Genomic DNA, 20,366 nt, shown 5'->3' with positions numbered 1-20,366 from the left:
GTGCGTGTGTATGTGGGTGTCTGAGGATGCTTGCGTGAGCACACCACTGTGCCCGTGCATGGATACGTATGCACGTGTGTGTGTGCCCCTGTGCTCCTGTGAGTGCCCATGAGTGTGCAGGCGTGGGGCTGCTTCAGCTGGCGTGTGCGGAGCCCTGCGGGAGCAGGAAGGCAGCGGTCCCGTCTCCGGCAGCTCAGGGGAGTGGGTGTGAGTGGCCTGTCTGCAAGGCCCCCGAGCCTTCCAGCCGGCTCTCTATCTCCCTCACAGGCACGTTTGTGTGTGCCTGTGCCTCGCCCTCCTTTGGGTTCTGGGAAGCTGGGGCTGTGTGGGACCGAGCTGCCAAGTCGGGCTGTGGTGCAATCTGCCCGCCGAGCCCCTTCCGGAGCTGTGGGTTCCTCTGGGCGTGGGGAAGCTGCCCTCTGCGAACTCCCCTGCTGGCTGTCTCGGTGCCTCCTGGGGGGCAGGACACACCTCCCAGCCCTGCGGCCTCACCCACAGGAAGTGCTGGGCTTGGGGGGCAGGCGACAGGGGAGGTGCCACACCGGGTGTCCTGCTCTCAGCCTGTGGCCCCACCGACCCGGCTGCGCCACGGCCCTTTTGCCAACAGCCCCGGGGACGTTGCCGGGACCCGGGGCCCCCCGGCTACAACCATGTTTCGCAGGAAGCGCAGCGTCTCCTTTGGGGGCTTTGGATGGTAGGTGGCAGAGGAGGGCAGCCGCAGGGATGGGAGCAAACCCAGCTGGGAAGTCTTGCATCTGCTGCGGCCTCCTGGGGGGTGGTGAGGGGACTCGGGTTGTGCCTGAGACCTGTGGGGAGGTGGGTGTTTGAGATGCAGGGGCTGGTGGAGATGGTGGGGTATCAGACAGCAAGCTTCTCCTTGCCGTCCCTGGAGCAGGATCTAGGGGACCCACAATGTTGGAGCTGGTGCCAGCATGAGATCGCTGGAGGGGTGGGGTTGAATGTGTCTTGTCGTGTGCTCCCATGTGTGTTTCGGCGCCTCTGTGATGATCGTGGTTGTGTGCGTGCTTGTGTGCAGCATGCCTGCAGCTGCCCGTCTGGGTGGCCGTGTATGAAGCGTGTGGCTGGCTGCGTAGGTGTGTGCGGCATGTGACCACGTGTGCACTCTGCGTTTCTGAGCAGGTGTTGGCTCCTCTGGTCGTCCGTAGCTTTGTGTGTTCCTGTCCGTGTGTGTGTGCTATCTGCATCATCTGTGTGTGTGTGTGTGTGTGTATGTGTGTGTGTGTGTGTGTGTGTGTGACTTTGTGATGGGGGTGTCTGTGGCCCACTGGACCGCTGTGGGGGTGAGCTGCGAGGGACGGGCAGGCCTGTGTCCAGATACCCCTCCTCCCACCACGAGCAGCCAATCCCAGCTCCATCTGAGCCTGAGCTTTGTGCTTTGTGCTCCAGCCTCTTGCCTGGTCCTTGAGGCCACTAGGCTTCCATGCAGAACAAGGGAGAGGCTCTTCCCTCCCTAGGGGGCCAGAAAATGGGGAGACTGAGGTCAAAGACTTGTCTCTGGTTACCAGCTGTTGGCAGCTTCTCCTCAGCTGGGGAGTGGGGTCTCATGGTTTTCATTATCGGTTTCCTTTCAGCTTCTGGGCCTGGGGCGTTGTCAGAGGAAAGGTTCCCACTGCTGCTGGGAGGGTGGCTTGGGGTGCCCTGGTATGGAGCCTGGTGGGCTGAGTGGGGGAGCACTGAGGCAAGGGAGAGAAGGAGGGGCCGCCAGGGCTGGGAAGAGGTGGGCTCCATCTGCTCTTCTGGCTGGTTACGCTTCTGTGTGTGTACAGACTTTGACTTTCCTCTCCCTTCTCTCCAAAGGCACTTTGCCATCCGTCCTCCGGCAGGAAGGAGTTGCGGGTGCTGCGTGTTTGGCAGATGGGGAGAGTGAGGATGACATGGTGCTAGGGCTGGCACAGGGCAGCCTGGGGCCTACTCATGGGCACCCCCCCTGACGCCCCCTCCCTCCCTGGGGCCAAGGGGTTGCTGTGCTGAGTGTGGGCTCTGGGTTCGAATCACCTCATCTGCTTCCTAGTCAGGCAGGCTGGGATCACTATAGGGCGGGGCTCGGGGCCATGAGAGGCTTTCTGTCTGAGAGCCATGCTTCTCTGGGAGGTGTGAAGCAGACCAGGAAGGTGTGCGTGGCACATCGTGTGTGCTCAGTCCATGCTTATGGAGTGATTACGTGACATGTTTTTTTGCCCACGACAGGCATCTGGTTATCGGCCTCATTGAGTTTGAGGGGACAGCAGGGCTTCCTGGTGGGGTTGGTGGGTTAGAGTAGGCATCATCTGGGGGCACCTGGGTGGCTCAGTGGGTTAAACCCTCTGCCTTCGGCTCAGGTCATGATCTCAGGGTCCTGGGATCGAGCCCCGCATTGGGATCCCTGCTCAGCGGGGAGCCTGCTTCTCCCTCTTTCTCTCTGCCTGCCTCTCTGCCTACTTGTGATCTCTGTCTGTCAAGTTAAAAAAAAATCTTTAGAGTAGGCATCATCTGGAGATGGACACCAGCTGGGTGGGTTGGAGACTAAAGGGCAGATTTCTGGAGCCGTGGTCCCCTCCAGACTGTGACCAGAATCTCAGGAGGCTGGTATTCTAGAAGCTCCATTGGATGCCAGGGTGGAGAACCACTGGCATCAGGGGTGGACATGTTGAGGAGAGGGAATGGGGTGGGGTGGACAGGTGGTGGGGAGGAGAGAAGGCGCCAGGGAGAATCTGGGGAGTCTGGCTTTCTGAAAGAGAGAAGCCCAGTGACACAGGCTGCTGCTGTGTCTGTACTCTCAGTCCTGCCAAGGCCATTGGCCCCGCCCTCCCAGGGCCGCACCCCAGCGTGGGACCCTGTGGAGAGACTGCTGACTGGGTGTGGGTCTGGGTGTCGAGCCTGGGGTTCCTGTGACCCACAGTGCCACCAGGTGGTGGGTGGTTGGGTTAAGAGGGCGCCACACTAGGAGTCCTGCTCCTAAGTGCTGCCCCCACCCCCAGCCTTGACTCTGAAGAACTCAGGCAGGATACTTCCCCTCTCTGGGTATCAGTTTCCCCATGGGAAAGTGGGTGATTTCCGCCTTATCCACAACGGAGAGATGTTGTAGCAATTAAAAGAGATTCCTCCAGAAAAGAAAGTGTAAGGGCTTGTTATTGGGGGTTACAATTAGGTAGCTCTGGGCTACAAATTTTATAGCAGAATGTGGGGATCTGCCCCTGGAGTCACCCTACCCCCATCTGGTGGGCAGAATGGGATAAGAGGAATGTCTGCATGCCAGAGGGATGAGGCCTCATGAGACCCTTGGGGACCAGTTGTGGAGGCTCCATGAAAGGGGCCCAGGACACAGTGGAGAAGAAGCTGGGAGGGACCTGGGTTGGGAGCCTTGGGGTGTGGCTTGTTTTGCTGCTGGGGACCAAGATCAGAAGGTGCTGGGAGTTTACTCAGAGCAAAAGGATCTTGCTTCCCAGCTCAAGGGCTTGGTGCTGGCTTGTGATTGCTGGGGCAGCTTTGTGTCCTCCCCGTGTGGCCCTGACACTGCTCCCGTTCCAGCATTGCCTCATAGGAAGCCGGTGGCAAAGCTGAGCTGCCCGGAGAGGGTGGCTGAAGGCATCCTGGATGTGGCACTGATGGTCATGCTGACATGGCAGTAGTGGTGACATGGGGTGGGGAGTGTGGTGACGCTGAATGTGATGACATGGGGTGGTGATGGTGACACTGATGGTGATGGGACATGGAGGTGTGGTGACACTGATGGTGGTGACAAGGTGGTGTTGATGACATGGGCTGGTGGTGACATGGGGGGGTGACACTGGTGGTCGTGATCCCTAAGCAAGAGGAGACACTGACAGTGGGAATCTTGCCCACCTTTCTGTCTCTGCAGAGAGGAGGGGGCCTCTTTTACCAGCCATAAGGGCTGGCATATGCAGAGGGTAAAAATAGAGCTTAGCAGCCCTGCCTTGTCTTCCAGCAAGGGTGGGTGCAGGCTGGGGTGGAGGAGCTGGCTGCCAGGACAGTCTGCCGTGAATGTGATCCTCTCTGCTCTGAGCCCCACGCACGACAGATCACACTTGCCCATGCATCCTGGAGCCTGCTGTTGGGTTTCTGTCTCAGGGGTGGGGTCTGTCTCCTCGCACGGACTGGCAGCTCTGGGAGCAGGGCAGGGAGAGGGGTCCCTGGTGCTGGCATCTTTTCAGAGCAGAAGCCCAGGAAGTATCATTGTGTTGAATGCCTAGGTGCCAGTGACCGATGGAGCTGGCTTGCAGTCTTCTCTTGTGGAGTGGGTGTAATGAAGAGAAATGCCATCTACACAGTGCTTGCGATCTCTGGGTGTGGAGTCAGAACCCGGATTCAGACTGGGCCAATGATGTTATCCTTCTGAGCCTCTGTTTCCCCATCTCTAAAATGGGAGGAATAGCAGTACCTGCCTCACAGGGTTATGTGTGGGTCCAGCCCTCCTTCCTGGGCTGGAGGAGAGCTCCCCTGTCGAGCAGTGGTTGTCCCCTGAAGGACCCTGTTGGCTTGGTGGTCTGGACTGGCCAGGGACCACCTCCCCTGCATGTACTGGGTGGGAGCCTTCAGCCTCAGCACTGACCAAAGCCTTTGCTTTTCTCTTGGCAGGATCGACAAGACCATGCTGACGAGCCTAAAGGTCAAGTAAGTAGCCACTTCCTGTTATGTAGTGATCGGAGATGATGGTAGGCCATAGGTCCCCTGGGGACCTCATTTCCCCCTGAGTTGTGGGAGACATGAATGGGGCTGTTGTGTTTGTCAGAGTCTCCATCTCAGTCTTAGGGGTTTTGGGCTGGAAAGGATGGACCAGGCACTTGATTCCTGGGGCATCTGAAGAAGGGAGATGCTGGACTGGAAACAGCAGGGGCCAGATTGATGGTAATGTGTATAGCAGTGCCTTCTAGGCCACAACTTGGGGGCGTAAGAAAGATAATTATATTTCCTATTGTCTTGATTATTATGTGAAGCCCCAGTTCCATCAGGCTTTCTGACATTCCTACCTACCTGGAAAATTGGGCCACAGAGTTCTAGAACTTCATGGAACACCCCAGTGTGTGTGCATGTGCATGTGCTCGTGCACGTGCGTGTGGTCAGTTGGTCATTGACTCATCTGTTACCACACAGATGTCATCCTGTGAGCCCGGCCCTGGGTGTCTCTGAGGCTTCAACAACAGATCTGGGGTCTGGAAGTTGTCTCTCGTGCTTGGCCATACGTCTGCTCATCTGTCTGGGAAGCCCTGAGCAGACACACCTCTCTCCTCTTCCATCACTGTCTTTGCTCCTTTTCCAGGTGTTTCTGGGCAAACCATTTTGTTTGCACCCTGACCCCTTTCCCCTTCAGACTTTAACAAAATCAGCTTCCATCTCCATCCCTTCCCTGGGTAGTGAGTGACCAACCTTCTGCTCTAGTTGAGTGAATTGAAAAGGAAGGGAATTCTAGGAGGGAAAATATAGCATTGGTCGCTAGCCCAAAATATTATCCTGCCATATGTGAATTAGCTTGTGCATGAAGAATTCCTCCAATGAGTGTTCTCCTTCAGAGGCAGCTTTTCCTGCTTGTAACCCTCCATCTCAGCTGAAAGGTTTTCTGGGCCAGCTGCCCTCTACGTGCCATCTGGTGCTAGCATTGGCTGTGTAGTCCCTGGGCACAGGTCCCTGGGCAAGGCAGAGTTGCTCTTGAGGGCTGGAATACAGGGCATGAGGCTTCCCACTTTGGACTGTTTTGCTCAGAAGGGTGATGGTGAACGGTTAGCAGGGCAGGAGTGCATGCAAACAGTCCCTGCTTTCTGAGAGCTTTCTGTCTCTTTGTAGAGTTGGTGACACAGGTGCAGCGGGAGCAGTCTTGGAAGACTGCCAGGAGGAGGTAGCTTCTATGGCAACTCTTGAAGATGGGGTGGGACTATGGGTATGCCTGTGCCTGTGCTGGTTGGCATGGGGTGTGTGTGCCACAGTGCAGGTCAGTGTTCAGGGCAAGTCATTCCTGGGCAAGACATTTAACTTCTCCAGACTTCAGGGTTTGTATCCCTTGTTGAGGGGGCACAATGGTGTCTGATTTCCTAGAACTTCTTATCTATAGATTGAATGGGATGTAGGCACGAAGCAGGATTACTACACAGAGTGGTAGGAGTGTTTCTTTTGGTGCTGTTTTAGGTTCCTAGTTCAATTTCACAAGTGCTTATTGAGGGCCTATTTAACTGGTAAAAATGATGTATGTAACCTGGAAGGGAACTGGTAACAAGGTGGCTGGGGACACCGGCCAGTGGTTGAGATCGGGACCCTGGTGGGTATCTGGGGGACAGTTTGTGTGCTTTAGTCCTTGGGAGGTGGTGTTGGGATGATTGTTTGGGATAGCATGTAGGACTGTGTTCTTACTTGTGCCTGGTTAAGAGTCTTCTGATTATAAGAAAATAAAACTCAGGGTAACCCGGTTAAGCAGAAGTTACAGAAAAGATTCCAGGGTGTCTCGGAGAACCCAGGGGAGGAGGTGGAGCTAGAGTTCAGGAGGGGTTGAACAGGAACTTGAAACCCTCCCCATCAAAATCCCAGCTGGCTTCTTTGCAGTAACTGCTAAACTGATCTTAAAATTCATAGGGAAATTTAAGGGTAATTTGAAAAGGAAGAACAAAGTTCGAGGACTCTACTTCCTCATTTTGAAACTTACTACAAGTCTACAGCAATCAAGACAATTTGGTACTGGTGTGAGGATAGCCATCTAGATCAATGTAGTAGAACATAGCATCTGGAAATAAACCTTCACATCTGTGGTCAGTTGATTTTCAACAAGTGTGTCATGACAATTCAATGAAGCAAAATAGGTTTTCAGCAAATGGTGCTGGGACAACCATATTCACATACGAAAGAATGAAATTGAGCCCTTCTCTCACACCGTATACCAAAATTAACTTAAAATGGATCAAAGACCTAAATGTAAAAACTAAAACTATGAAACTCTTAGAAGAAATCATAGATGGAAATCTTCTTGACTTTGAGTAAGGCAATGGTTTCTTAGATATGATACCAAAAGCATAAGTAACAGCACCAACAACACACTGATAAATTGAACTTGCTCAGAATTAAAAACTTGGTGTTACAAGGGACACTATCAGGAAAGTGAAAAGACAAACCACAGAGTGGGAGAAAATATCTGCAAATTACATATCTGGTAAGAGACTCATACCCAAGATATATAAAGAACCATTTCAACTCAGTAAAATAATACAAAGACAACACATTTTACAAAAATGGGCAGAGAAGGACGCCTTGGGTGGCTGTCAGTTAAGCGTCTGCCTTCGGCTCAGGTCATGATCCCAGGGTCCTGGGATTGAGTCCTGCATTGGGCTCCCTGCTTCTCCAAGGAAAGTATATTAATGGACAGTAAGTACAAGAAAAGATATTCAGCGTCATTAGCCATAAGGGAGATGTATGTCAAAGCCACAGGGAGCTACTCTTTCACACCCACTAGAATGCCTATAATCAAAAGGAAGATAATGGCAAACATTGGTGAGGGTGAGGAGGGAATGGAACTCTCATACGCCACTACTGGGAACGCAGACTGGTGCAGCCACTTTGGAAAATAGTCTGGCAGTTTCTCAAAAGTTTAAAGGTAGAGTTTCCAAATGACCAGCAATTCCTTTCTTAAGTATGTATCCCAGAGAAATGAAAATATAGTTCATATAGAAACTTGTAGCACATTTATAGCATTATTTTTTCTCCCAAAGATTTTATTTATTTATCTGAGAGAGAAACAGAGAGCAGAGGGAGAGGGACAAGCAGACTCCTGGCTGAGCAGGGAGCCTGATGCGGGGCTTGATTCCAGGACCCTGGGATCATGACTTGAGCTGAAGGCAGACACTTAATCATCTGAGCCACCCAGGTGCCCCTCCCTGTTCATAGCATCCTTAATAATAACTCAAAGTGGAAACAGCCCAGGGTGCCTGGGTGACTCAGTTGGTTAAGTGCCTGCCTTGGACTCAAGTCATGATCTCCTGATCCTGGGGTTGAGCTCCACATTGGGCTTCCTGCTCAGCAGGGAGTCTGCTTCTCTCTCTCTCTCTCCCCCTCTCCACCCTCCCTCTGCCCCTCCCCACTGCTTGTTCTTTCTCTCTCTCAAATAAATAAATAAAATCTTTTTTTACTTTTTCCATGTTTATTTTTGTTTTATGTAACTTTACTGTAGCTGCAAATATATACTCTCCTAACTGAGCCAGTTTTTTTTTTTTAAATTAACATATAATGTATTATTTGTTTCAGGGGTACAGGTCTGTGAATCATCAGTCTTAACACAATCCACAGCAATCACAACACATACCCTCTCCGGTGTCCATCACCCAGCCACCCCATCCTCCCACCCCCCTCCACTCCAGCAACCCTCAGTTTGTTTCCTGAGATTAAGAGTCTCTAATGGTTTGTCTCCCTCCCAGGTCCCATCTTGTTTCATTTTTCCCTCCCCGCCCTCCACGACCCCTCTGCCCTGCCTCTCAAATTCTTCATATCAGAGAGATCATATGATAATTGTCTTTCTCCGACTGACTTGTTTTTCTTAGCATAATACCCTCTAGTTTCATCCACGTCATTGCAAATGCAAGATTTCGTTTCTGTTTTTGTTTTTGTTTCTGATGGCTGAGTAGTATAAATAAATAAAATCTTCAAAAAAAGTGAAAACAGGGGCACCTTGGTGGCTCAGTGTGTTAAGCCACTGCCTTCGGCTCAGGTCATGATCTCAGGGTCCTGGGATCGAGCCCCGCATTGGGCTCTCTGTTCAGCGGGGAGCCTGCTTTCCCTTCTCTCTGCCTGCCTCTCTGCCTACTTGTGATCTCTCTCTCTCTCTGTCAAATAAATAGTCTTTAAAAAATATAAAAAAAAGTGAAAACAACCCAGACGTTCATCAGCAGATGGATGGGTAAACAAAGTGTGACATATTGGTACAATGGCATGTTATTTGGCCATCGAAAGAAATCAAGTACTAATACATGTTACAACATAGATGAAAGTTGAAAACATGCTAAGCGAAAGTCACAAAACACCACATACCGCGTGATTCCGTTTATAGGAAACGTCTGGAATAAGCAAATCTGTAGAGACAGAAAATAGATTCATAGTATCCTAGGGCTGGGGAGGTTGTTGGGGGCACTAAGGGGAGGGAGGGCTAAAGGTTACAGGCTTCTTTGTGGGGTGGTGTAAGTGCCTCGGGCCTAGATAGTGGTGACAGCACCGCCAACTTTGTGAATACACTAAAAGCCATTGAATTGCACAATTTAAAACAGTGAGTTGTATGGTACATAAATTACATTTCAGTAAAACTCAAAAAAGAGGGAGCATCTTATCGGCCCAGCTTGGGTCAGTTGTGGATCCCCGGTCCAGTCAGTTTAGCTGGAGAGATGGGGTCTTACAGATAAGCTGTGGTTGCTGTGGTCCTCTCTCTCTGTGGGAGGGGTTAGTTCTCAGATAGGAAGAGTGGACTGTGGGCTGGGCAGACACCATAAAGGGTTTTATCTATCCACCCCCCGCTCCCCTGGCACTAAAAGGGAGTTCAGTACCCGTTCATCCATCCTTCTTCCTCCCCCCATCGATAGCACCTAATACAGAGTTCTGCCTGGAAGCCAGGATGTGGCTCTGCTCCCCGACATGACCCTTAGGCAGCCAGCTACCCAGGCTACAGCTCTCCTTGGCCCCAAGATGCCACTTTCCCTCTGCGTCTGCTGGGTGAGACATCTTTCTGTCCATTAGTGTAGCCCCAACACCCCCCGGAGCCAGTTGCCTTGGCTCCTCCTCTAGGGACCTGGTCCTCTCCACACAGTCAGCCATGTACCTCCTGGAGGTGTCCCTGAGCCACACGTCTCTGAACGTGGGGGTCCTGGCCCCAGCAGTGTTGAGCATGTATGTGTGCTAAGTTGTCACACATTGCACAGTCTCCCTGAGGTTTCATGGCTCCCTCCTGAAGCAGCAGCCACTACAGACGAGAAAAGAGGGTCTCCGAGAGGTTATGACACGTGGTTAAAGTCATGGAGCTGGGATCTGAATCCAGGTCTGTACTTAATGGCTGGTTTAGTCTTGGCTGGAGCTGAGTAGTTCTCAGAACCCTCCCCATGCTGCTTTCCCACCCTTGTTACCCCCGACATGCATGCACTTGGCCGCAGAGTGCACGTCTGCCTTCACTGCACGTGCCCTTGCTGGAGACTCAGGTTGATGAGCCCCCTCAGGAGCAGGTGGTGCAGGAGGCGTGGAACTTCACGGGAACTCTGGCTGGGGGGTGGTGGCAGTGGACAGGAATCCTTCAGGTACCACCCAAAAGTTCTAGAATCTTCTGGGGCTGCTCCCTTTGTCACTTCCTCTTACACACCCAGAGCATGTGCTGAGAGTTTGCTGGGTTGTCAGGGATGGGGGAACTTGCTGTCCCAGGGGGTCAGGATGCTGCATCAGTTCAGCTCACAATTACTGGGCACTTATAGCCCACTCCCAAAGCCAGGCCCTGGGGTAGGGGAAACAAAGAAGAAAAGGACGCGTCTCTGCTCATGAAAGCTTACAGCCCTGCAGGCAGGTAGACATCTAAACAGAGAATTGCAGTGGAATGTGATGAGGGCTAGCAGAGATGTCCTCTGAGAGGATGGAAGGGGTTTCCTGCAGACTTGGGAGTGCCTGAGCCATCTCCAGGGGTGAGGCACTCTGGGTCACAGCAGTAGGGCATAGACAGGTTAGAAACTCGGGGGTGGGAAGGGTGTGGGGCTGTGACTACTACAGATGGAATACTGGGGTGGGAGTTTGGGGGCAGGCGGAGCTGCCCCTGGGAGAATGGGACAGCTGTGTGGGGGGCTGAGCTGGCTTCTCTGGGTGACCAAGATGTGAGTCTGAGGGCCCCCCTGGCTGCCGTCTGCTGACTCATTGGAGAGGTTGGAGGCTGGGGTGGGGGTAGTGGGTTGAAGAGAGGAAACAGATTGGAGAGCTACTGAGGCAATGGTCTCCCCAGGCTGGATTGGTTTGGATGTTGGGGGTGAGGGCAAGGGAGAGGTCAAGGTGAAGACTTCAAGTTTTCATTTGAGCTCCTGGGTGCATGTTGGTCCCATTTATGGAGATGAGGGTGTAGGGCTCTTTCTCTTCTTCCCTCTTCACGTGACTAGTTTTATTTAGTTATTTATTAATTTTTAAAAAGATTATTTATTTATTTGACAAAGGGAGACACAGCGAGAGAGGGAACATAAGCAGGCGGAGTGGGAGAGGGAGAAGCCGGCTTCCCGCTGAGCGGCAAGCCTGATGTGGGGCTCGATCCCAGAACCCTGGGATCAAGACCCGAGCTGAAGGCAGCTGCGTAATTGACTAAGCCACGCAGGCACTCCAGGTGATTGGTTTAGATCCTGACCCTTATACCTGCCCCCCTCATGGAGGGACCAGAGGAGAGGAGTAGGAGGGTTGCAAGAGCTGGTCTGTGGCCCGGAAACTTAAGGCCTGACCTTGCAAGCAGACCTGGTGGTGGTCCTAGGCTCTCAGCCCCACCCAGCTCAGCCCTGAGGAAGCCTTTGGCAAGATGAGCGCCAGGTAAGCAATTGAGCACCATGTAAGCACTGGCTGGTGCTTCTGGCCTGTAACTGCACCTGGCTGGACCACGCATGCAAGGAACCCACTTTCTGACACCTGGCGGGCCCCCAGCCTAAGAACAGTGCAGGCTTGTGTTGGGGTGTGTAGGCGTGTGTGTATGCTTGCTTTTGCAGGTGGACGTGAGCTTTCAGGGCCCATGTGGGTGACTGTGTGGTGCCTTTTTTGGCTTTAGTGAGTTCCTATGGTAACCACGAACATGTCTCTTTCGGGATCTGGAGTCTCAGGGCGTGAGTGGCTACAGGGAGAAGCAAGGCGGGCGGGCGCTTAGCTGGCAGTTAGGCTGTGGCCTGATTGCATTACCAGGCACCGGCGATGCACCTGGAGGTGCCATTTGCCAGGCAGCAAGGTCTGCAAATTCCAGGGATTTGTGTGTTCCTGGCCCTCATCCCGGCTGGTCCCTGCCATGCCTAGGAAGCCCTGGTGAGTCCCTGTTCTGATTTCTTGATGAACAAGCAGCTCCGTGGTCTTGACCAGGTCCGGTGGATGTCTGCTGAGGGGCAAGCAGGGTGCCGACTGGCAGCTCTGGCCAGTGGGCACTGGGCATTGCGCTCTTCTGAGGTGGGGATGGGGCTCAGGGCAGGAGGGCTTCTGCTTATTCCTGGGGCCTTGCGAGGGTACTTGCCATGTGGCTGGTGAGCTGAATGGTCCTTATGGATCCCGTGGGACAGGGCTAAGTGTGTCACTGTGGGAAACAAGGACAGGGAAGCAGGAGAGCAGGACGCAGATGGCAGCCTCTGGCCCACTGGACCGGTCCAGCTGTCCTTGCCGGAGCCCTCTCACCCCATTCAGCTCCCTAAAAGTGTCCTTCGAGCCCCAGGTCCCTGGCCGTGTGCTTGAGCTTCTTCACAGATCTCATCAGGCCTAGAGGCCTGCTCACCTGACCTGAGGAGAAGACCCAGGGTCCTGTGAAGAGGAGGCCGGATGGCTCTGCTTGGCTTACCAGGAGCTGGGTTTGGCCAGGACTTGGGAACAGTTGCTCCTGTGAGGTTTGGAGATAGGTTCTGACCCCTCCACACCATGCATCCCATGTGCTTCCTGTCCATACACTGTGGACTCGTGGGAGTGTCAGGACCCCCCACTGCCCTGAGAGAGGCTCCTGCTGGACAGGGGCCCAGGTAGCACTCAGAAGTTCCTGGGAGTGTGGCGGGTCCTTCCTTCCATTTCCTTCCTCCTGCCGGGGGACTGAGCAGGGACTGGGGATGGGAGTGTTGGGAGGGGATGAGGATGGCCTCTCTGGCTTGTGCTGGGAGGGCCATCTAGCAGCTCCCTCTGCCTTGGAGGGGTCCCTGGTGAGACTGTTCTGGGATGGGGGCTGTGCAGCAAGGGTCTGGCTGGAGGATTGTGGTCTTACTGAAGGGCGAGGGCAGCAGGAGGTGGATGTTCTGTGCTTTATCCAGACCATCGAGGCCATCCCTTTCTAGAAAGCAGAGTCCAGAGCTTAATCCCCTACAGCTTTCCATGGGGGCATTGGGAGGAGGGGGGAGCCTTTAAAAGAGATCTCTAGATAATCCTTAAATCTTAGAAGTTGAAATTAAAAAAAAAAAAAGATTAATGACCATGAGGATTCTTTGTGCCCCTGAAACTAGTCACTGAGCCCAAGCTTGGTTACTTCTAGTGATGGGGAGCTCATGACTTTGTAGGGATGCCTATTCTATTATAATACAGCTCCGATTATTCAAAGCTGACTATTCCTTTCATCTGGAATCTCTGTAACTGCTGTTTCTTGGTCCTGCATCCCTCCCCAAACAAGGCTAATCCTGCTTTCTCCTGAGACCCCTTCAGATTTTGGAAAGCGGTTTTTGTTTGTTTGTTTGTTTGTTTAATTTAAAGCACAAACGAGGGGAGCTATAGGCAGAGGGAGAGGGAGAAGCAGGCTCCCCTCTGAGCAGGGAGCCTGACGTGGGACTCAGTGCCAGGACCCTGGGATCATGACCTGAGCTGAAGGCAGACGCTTAGCCAACTGAGCCATCCAGACACCCCTGGATGGTGGTTCTTATTCCTTGTGTTTCCTCTTCTCCCTGACTGGTCATCACTGGGTCCTTCAGCTGTTTTTGGGATTTCTCCCTGCCTGGGCTGCTCTTTGCTGGAAAGAATCAGGTTTTCCAGGCTTCATCTCAAAGCCTGGCCAGAGGGCTTGACCTGGGGAGCCTGCAGGAGCCCAGTGGACAGGAGGATGGACAACTAGATGTCATGGGCATCGGCCTCCTTGTTTATAGATCAGTACATGGGACCCCAAGGAGGGATGTTCCTAAGCTGAGATGGCACTGCACAGAGGTGGGGGATGCGGGACTGGGATGAGAGATTGGGGTCTGGCTCCGTGCAGTGTCTGGCTGCTTTCCTGCTTCCCCAGCCACCCCTTGGTCGTCACTGCTTTCCGACATATCACGTTATCTTGTCTCCTGTTTCTGAAGAGAGGCCTGTTGGCTGCAGGGATCTGGCAGGGCCAAAGACAACCACAGGGAGGGGTCTGGGACACATACCAGCACTCCGCTGGGATGCTCTCTGTCTCACCATGTTTTCCACTGTCCAAGAGAATCTGGAAATCTGGAATTTGAGGAAAAATCTTCACAGCAAACTCAAGCTGCGTTTGGCCTGCCCTGTAGGATAGATTCAGCACCCGTGGGCCACCCCTGTTCTGGGACTGTCATCCCTCTCAGGTTCCAGCTCCCGTTTACCCGTGGCCAACTCCTTAGTCCCTCTCCCAGGTCACCCCCACCCTGGTGCGCTCACCCCCACCTTCAGCTGCCGACAGATCATTTCCTGCTCTGTGCCCAGACTGCACTCACTCTCAATTAACCTTTTCTGTCTTCCAGTCCAGTTCTTTCTGTCACGGGGTTGTGAAGTCCCTGAGTCATGGGGTCTTCTCCCGCCCTCCTCCTGGTTCAGGCCCATTATCTCCTGCCCAGACAATGACAGAGGCTCTCTAATTAACGTCCTCCCCAGGCCTCTGCCAGCTCTGACTAATCCGTCATCCCCAAGCCATCTTTGGCTCTGTCCTCCCTGCACCCATGGCAGGCTTTGTTCTTGCTGATTCCATGCAGGCTTGTTGCTGGGACAGTCCCTGCCCCATGTTGGTGGGGGGCTGGGCAGTCTTTGGTCGTGTTGACTTCTCTTTCTGGCATTAGCGTCCACGAAAGTCTTTGGCCCCTAGCAGATAATTTGATCCTCCCCTCCCTGCCAATGCAGTAGTTCCCAGACTTTTTATATTTTGCTATCTATCACCTGGGAGGCTTTAAGAAATTCCCATGCCTGTCTTGTTAATTTTAGCCACTCTGATGGGTGTGAGGTGGTATCTCATTGTGGTTTTGATTTGTATTTCCCTGGTGCCAAGTGACGCTGAAAAAAAAAAAAAAGAAGAAATTCTCATGCCCAGGTCGCACCCAATTCCAGAACTGGAAATCAGAATGCCCAGAGTGCGACCCAGCATCAATATATATATATTTTAAGATTTTCAGGGAATTCTAATATGCAGCAAAATTTGGGATCCCGCTCAAGGGCAAGGGGTGAGCAAGTGTGATGATTGTCTCAGGTCAGGTTGGATGTTAAAGTGGGCTCCCGGTGAGTGAGTCACTCTGGGCCAAGGTTTCTATTGACATTTGGGGCTGGATAACCCTTTGTGGTGGGGGCTGTCCTATGCATTGTAGATATTGAGCAGTATTCCCGGCCTTTGCTTACGAGATCCCAGCAACCTACCCTCTAGCAGTGACATTGCTGAATTTTGAGGGGAAAGGGGTGCAGATGCTCTCCCACCCCACAGAGGACCTCTGCTGCAGGCCTAGCCAGCCTCAGCTTCACAACATTCCAGAACATGAGCTGAAGCGAAGGCTCCCGAGCAGTGAAGCCCATTTTAGCGGTCGACATGTGGGCTTTGGAGTCAGGCAGCCTACGTTTCAAATCCTGATCCACCATCTCCATGACCTTGGGCAAGGTATTCAACCTCTCTGTGCCCCAGTACATTTCTAGGTTTTTTTTTTTTTTTTTTTAATTTCCTTCTTTCACTTTTCTTACAACCTCCTCTTGATCTTCAGCTCCAGTCAGATGGTGTGACTTGCTGTTTTCTGGCACTTTTCAGCTTTGCTGTCTTTGCTGATGTTGTTTCCTTGGCAGGAAATGCCTTTATTTCTTCCTGCCCTGCGGTGGTCTAGCGGTTTCTGCCTGCGTCCCTCTCCCCTTGAAGTGTGAGGCTGGGGGAGCCTTGCAGGTGCCCAGCCCGACTTCGTCATGGTTTGTTGTTCAGGTGAGGTGACTGACCCCTCCCTGCCTCGGGCTGAGCTGTGAACCAGGAGGTGACCGCAGTGTAGACCTCCACCCCACGACCCACTCATTCTTAGAGGGTGGAGTGGGCGGAAATCCGTGCCTGGCAGGCCACAAAGCCACATAACTGACGTTTGGAGCCCTGCCCCGAGGGATGTGTGTGTGTGTGTGTGTGTGTGTGTGTGTGTGCGCACGCGCGCGCACGCGTGTGAAAGAGAGAGAGAGGTGGCAGCCACTGGCACTTTCTTGGTTACCTCACTGTGAGCAGACACCATCTGGAATTGAGGGTCTTTGGGCTGCAGGCTTTCCAGGCCCATTTCTAGGCCTGGAAAGAGGACTTGAAGGGAACTTAGCCTGCCACAGCCTGTCCAGACCACCCTGCCAGCTCAGCCAAGGCTGGACCAGGGGGTGCCCCCAACCCCGGCTGGGGAGTCTGCTTCCTCAGGCCTAGGTGGGGCCCAGGAGACCCGGGTGTTAGCAAGGCCAGGGGTGGTATTCAGAGGCAGCTGTGTTTACGGCTTTTTGGGAACCGGTGACATTTAAAGCTCTCACCCCACAGTCATGTGGGGATGTTCATGTGCTCTGGGTCACCTCATGTAAGCTGCACAGTGTCTCTGTGTCTCGTTGGGGATAATACATGTAGGTACTACTGTTGTAAGGTTTCAAGGAGATAATCCAGGGGAGGCGTGGAGTATGTTACCTGCCACAGGATTTTTGGTATTAGTAATCATAGTCCTAGACTGTGTGGACACTGATACCCATGTGACACGTGCACATGCATGCAGCCATACCCCCGGGGGCAAACGGGACCTGTATGCATCCAGACCCAGGCCTGTGGCTGTCGGGAATGAGCAGCTGGTATCAGTGCGGGCACCTACACAGACACGACCTCATTTGGTAAACCTACCCGGAGAGCAGACGTGTGTGTATGTGTGTATGTGTATGCGTTTATGTATATGTGTGTGTGTATGTGTGTATATGTGAATGCATATGTGTGTATGTGTATGCATATATATATATATATGTATGTGTATGTGTGCATGCATATGGATGTATGTGTATATGCGTGTGTGTGTGTGTATGTGTATGTGTATGAGGCCCGGATGATCCGGCTTTTGTTGCATTCACATTCTGACATGATTCCTGGAGGTAGCAGCACCTGGGCTGGGCTCTGGGAGCCCAAGGTGCCTTGTTTCTGTAGCAACCACAATGCAGTAGAAATAGGAGGGATGGGAAAGCCTGAGGGGCGGTGATGAGGGGCGTTCTGCCTGCATGGGCTTGGGCCTCACTTCTACACCCTCCACCATCCTGAGGCTCTTGTTTTGTTTGTCTGATTTTTACAATAGTGACACAGCCACCTTGGAGTACTGATGACCCAAGCCTGGCAGTTGTGAACATTTTGTTTTCTTTTCACCAAACCTTTTTAAAAAAATGATGGTAAAATGTACCTATTATTTTAATATCATTATTACTTATTCAGTGGCATTATATTTATAATGTTGTATAACCATCACCGCTAGTCATTTCTAGAACTTTTCATCCTCCCAAGCTGAAACGCCCTGTCTCCCCCTCCACCCCCAGCCCCTTGCTGACCAGCATTCTGCTTTCTGTCCCTATGAATTTGGTCACTGTGTGACCCCAGAGAAGTGGGCTTGTGCAGGGTTGACCCTTCTGTGTCTGGCATATTTCATTTGGGCGTAGTATCCTCAAGGTTCATCCGTGTGGTAGCGTGTGTCAGAATCTCCTGCCTTTTTAAGATAAAATACACAGAGAGTATTTTATTTATCCACATTTTGTTTATCCACTCATCTGTCGAGGAACGCTTACACCTTCTGGCTGGTATGAATAATGCTGCTCTGAACATGAATCTACAAGACTCTGAGGAGTCCCTCAGTTCTTTTGGGCACATACCCAGAAGCTGAATTGCCAGATCATATGGTACTTCTGTATTAAACTTTTTGAACCTTTTTTTTTTTTTTTTAAATAAAGGAAATGGCATCCTCAAGTTAAATCCCTGTAATCACTCCTCCTTGGCTCCATTACCCTGTCTCCCCCCTCCATAGAGGTGAGCACTGTTGGGAATTTGGTGTTTTTTTCTCAGTCTTTCTAATAGAGGCATATCCATGAGTAGGTGTCTAGAGCCATTATATAGTTTTCTCTGTGTGTTAGGAATCCACGTGCATCATGTCCTTTTAAATTTATGTGAGTGTCATGGTCATGTTCTAGCATCGGACTGCTGGGGTTTAGGTCTTGGCTCTGCCACTTACCAGCTTGTGAGACTTCCAGCAGGTTAATGTAATTTCTCTGTGCCTCAGTTTAGTCATCTGTAAGATGGGAATAATAGTAAAGCCTAAAACCTTCTTGCAGGACTATTTTGGGAATTGTGTAAGCCTACATATGTCTAGTGCTTAGAACAGTGTCCGTTGTTACTGCTATAGTTCTGCATCTGTGCCTCTCCACGTGGATTTTGGAATCTATCCATGGTGTCATGCATCTAGTTCCTTCTTTTTAACTGCCATGTGGTATTTATGTGTACGAATATGTTGTATTTTTTGCTTCCCCTTTATATCTCCTACTGATGGTCTCTTGGGTCATTAACATTTTCTTTTTCTTTTTTTTTTTTAAGATCTATTTATTTATTTGAGAGAGAGTGTGTGCACAAGCATGAGCACACAGGGTGGAGGAGTAGGTGGAGGGAGAGAGTCTCAAGCCTCATGGAGCCCTGGAGCCCAATGTGGGGCTCAATCTCACAACCCTGAGATCATGATCATGAGCTGAAACCAAGAGTTGGATGCTCAAGAGACTGTGCCACCCAGGCGCACACCCCCTCCCCGCAGTCTCTTTTCTTATATTGCAGACAGTGCTGTAGTGACTGTGTCCCTGTGTGACCTTCTGTGCATATGCGTGAGAGCCTGGGGCATACCTGCAGGTGAGGCTGTTGGGTTGCCCCTCTTCCAGATGTAGCCAGATTACCCTGAAGAGAGGTTTTATGTGCATTTCCTCTGTCCACTTTTAATCAGATTATTTGTTTTTTGGGTATTGAGTTGTATAAGTTCTTAATTTTTTTTCATAGGTTTTTTATTTTTATTTTTTTTATTTAAGTAGACTCCATCCCCAACGTGGGGCTTGAACTCACAACCTTGAGAATAAGAGTTACATGCTCTACCAACTGAGCCAGCCAGGTGCCCCTATAAGTTCTTTATAGATTTGGGATACTGACCCTTTATTGGATATGTCATTTGCAAATATCTTCTCCCACTTGGTAGGTTGCCTTTTAATTTTGTTGATTGTTTCCTTTGCTGTGCAGAAACTTTTTATTCTGATATAACACTGTTATTTTATTCTTTTTTTTTAGGATTTTATTTATTTATTTATTTGAGAGAGAGAGAGATCACAAGTAGGCAGAGAGGCAGGCAGAGAGAGAGGAGAAAGAGGCTTCCCGCTGAGCAGAGAGCCCTATGCGGGGCTCGATCCTAGGACCCTGGGACCATGACCGGAGCTGAAGGCAGAGGCCCAACCCACTGAGCCACCCAGGCGCCCCAACACTGTTATTTTATTCTGATATAACATTGTAGGTTAACTATACTGGAATTTAAAGTAAAAAAGAAAAAGGTTTTTATGATTTTTACTTATGGGTGGAATCTACAAAACAAAAACAAAAAGCAGAAACAGACTCATAAATACAGAGATCAAACCGATGGTTGTCAGAGGGGCAGAGGGTGGAAGGTACAGACTTCCAGTTATGGATTCAGTAAGTCACAGGCATAAAAAGTATGGCTTCAGGAATATAGTCCATTAGTAGTGTTGTATGTGACAGATGGCAGCTACACTTGTGAGCAAAGCCTGATGTGCAGACTTAGCCAGTCACTGTGTGTACAGCTGAAAGTCACGGAACATTCTATGTCATGTATGCTGTGGTGATAAAACCAGGTATATATAATATGCATTATATGAATAGTATAGATATAATTTTTATTTTTATATTTTTAAAGGACGTTTTACTGTTAACACTGCTGCCAGGGGTATATGTGGGTTCTACTAGAGTCCTTTTCCTCATGTCCTCACTGATTAATTTTTACACTGATTTGACTGATGCGGTACACCTCAGTTCATTCTCTATTATATCAACATTACTGTAACTCCGAGTAAGTGAACAAAAGCCCTCATGGCCTTTTTGGGTCTTCTTTTCTCTACATTGTATAACAAACATTTCCCTGTATCAAAATAGCCTTTTTTTTTTTTAAATAGCTTTTTTCTTGATTATAAAAATAGTACATGTTCCCTGTAGAAGATTTAGGAAATGCATACAAATATGGGGATGAAGAAATAAAAACTCACGACCCACCACCCAAACTGTTATCATTTTGATGTTTCTTTAGTCTTTTTATACCTTTTAGCTTCCCCTTAAAACTTATTATGTAATTACATTTTCAACACCATTAAATATTCTTTAAAAACATGATAAAAATATTGCACACAGTCTTATCATTTTTTTAGATATTTTTTTAAAAAGATTTTATTTATTTATTTGACAC

General features: G+C 50.8%; 1 protein-coding gene across 1 annotated transcript in view; it reads left to right on the top strand.

Moving 5' to 3' along the window:
• The first annotated feature begins 635 nt into the window (after positions 1-635).
• LOC111151526 (RAP1 GTPase activating protein 2) overlaps positions 636-20,366 on the top strand; it is a 182,050-nt gene continuing 162,319 nt past the window's right edge. Inside the window, exons 1-2 of the mRNA XM_022509576.1 lie at positions 636-694; positions 4,597-4,632. Of these exons, the coding sequence (XP_022365284.1) occupies positions 651-694; positions 4,597-4,632 (80 nt within the window). The 5' untranslated portion in view covers positions 636-650. The remainder of the gene's footprint in view (positions 695-4,596; positions 4,633-20,366) is intronic.

The sequence above is a fragment of the Enhydra lutris genome, unplaced genomic scaffold (assembly GCF_002288905.1).
Source record: "Enhydra lutris kenyoni isolate GAN:26980312 unplaced genomic scaffold, ASM228890v2 scaffoldscaffold26, whole genome shotgun sequence".
NCBI classification, from domain to species: domain Eukaryota; kingdom Metazoa; phylum Chordata; class Mammalia; order Carnivora; family Mustelidae; genus Enhydra; species Enhydra lutris.
Note: the sequence above shows the minus strand (reverse complement) of the source record. Positions and strands in the feature narration are given on the sequence as shown.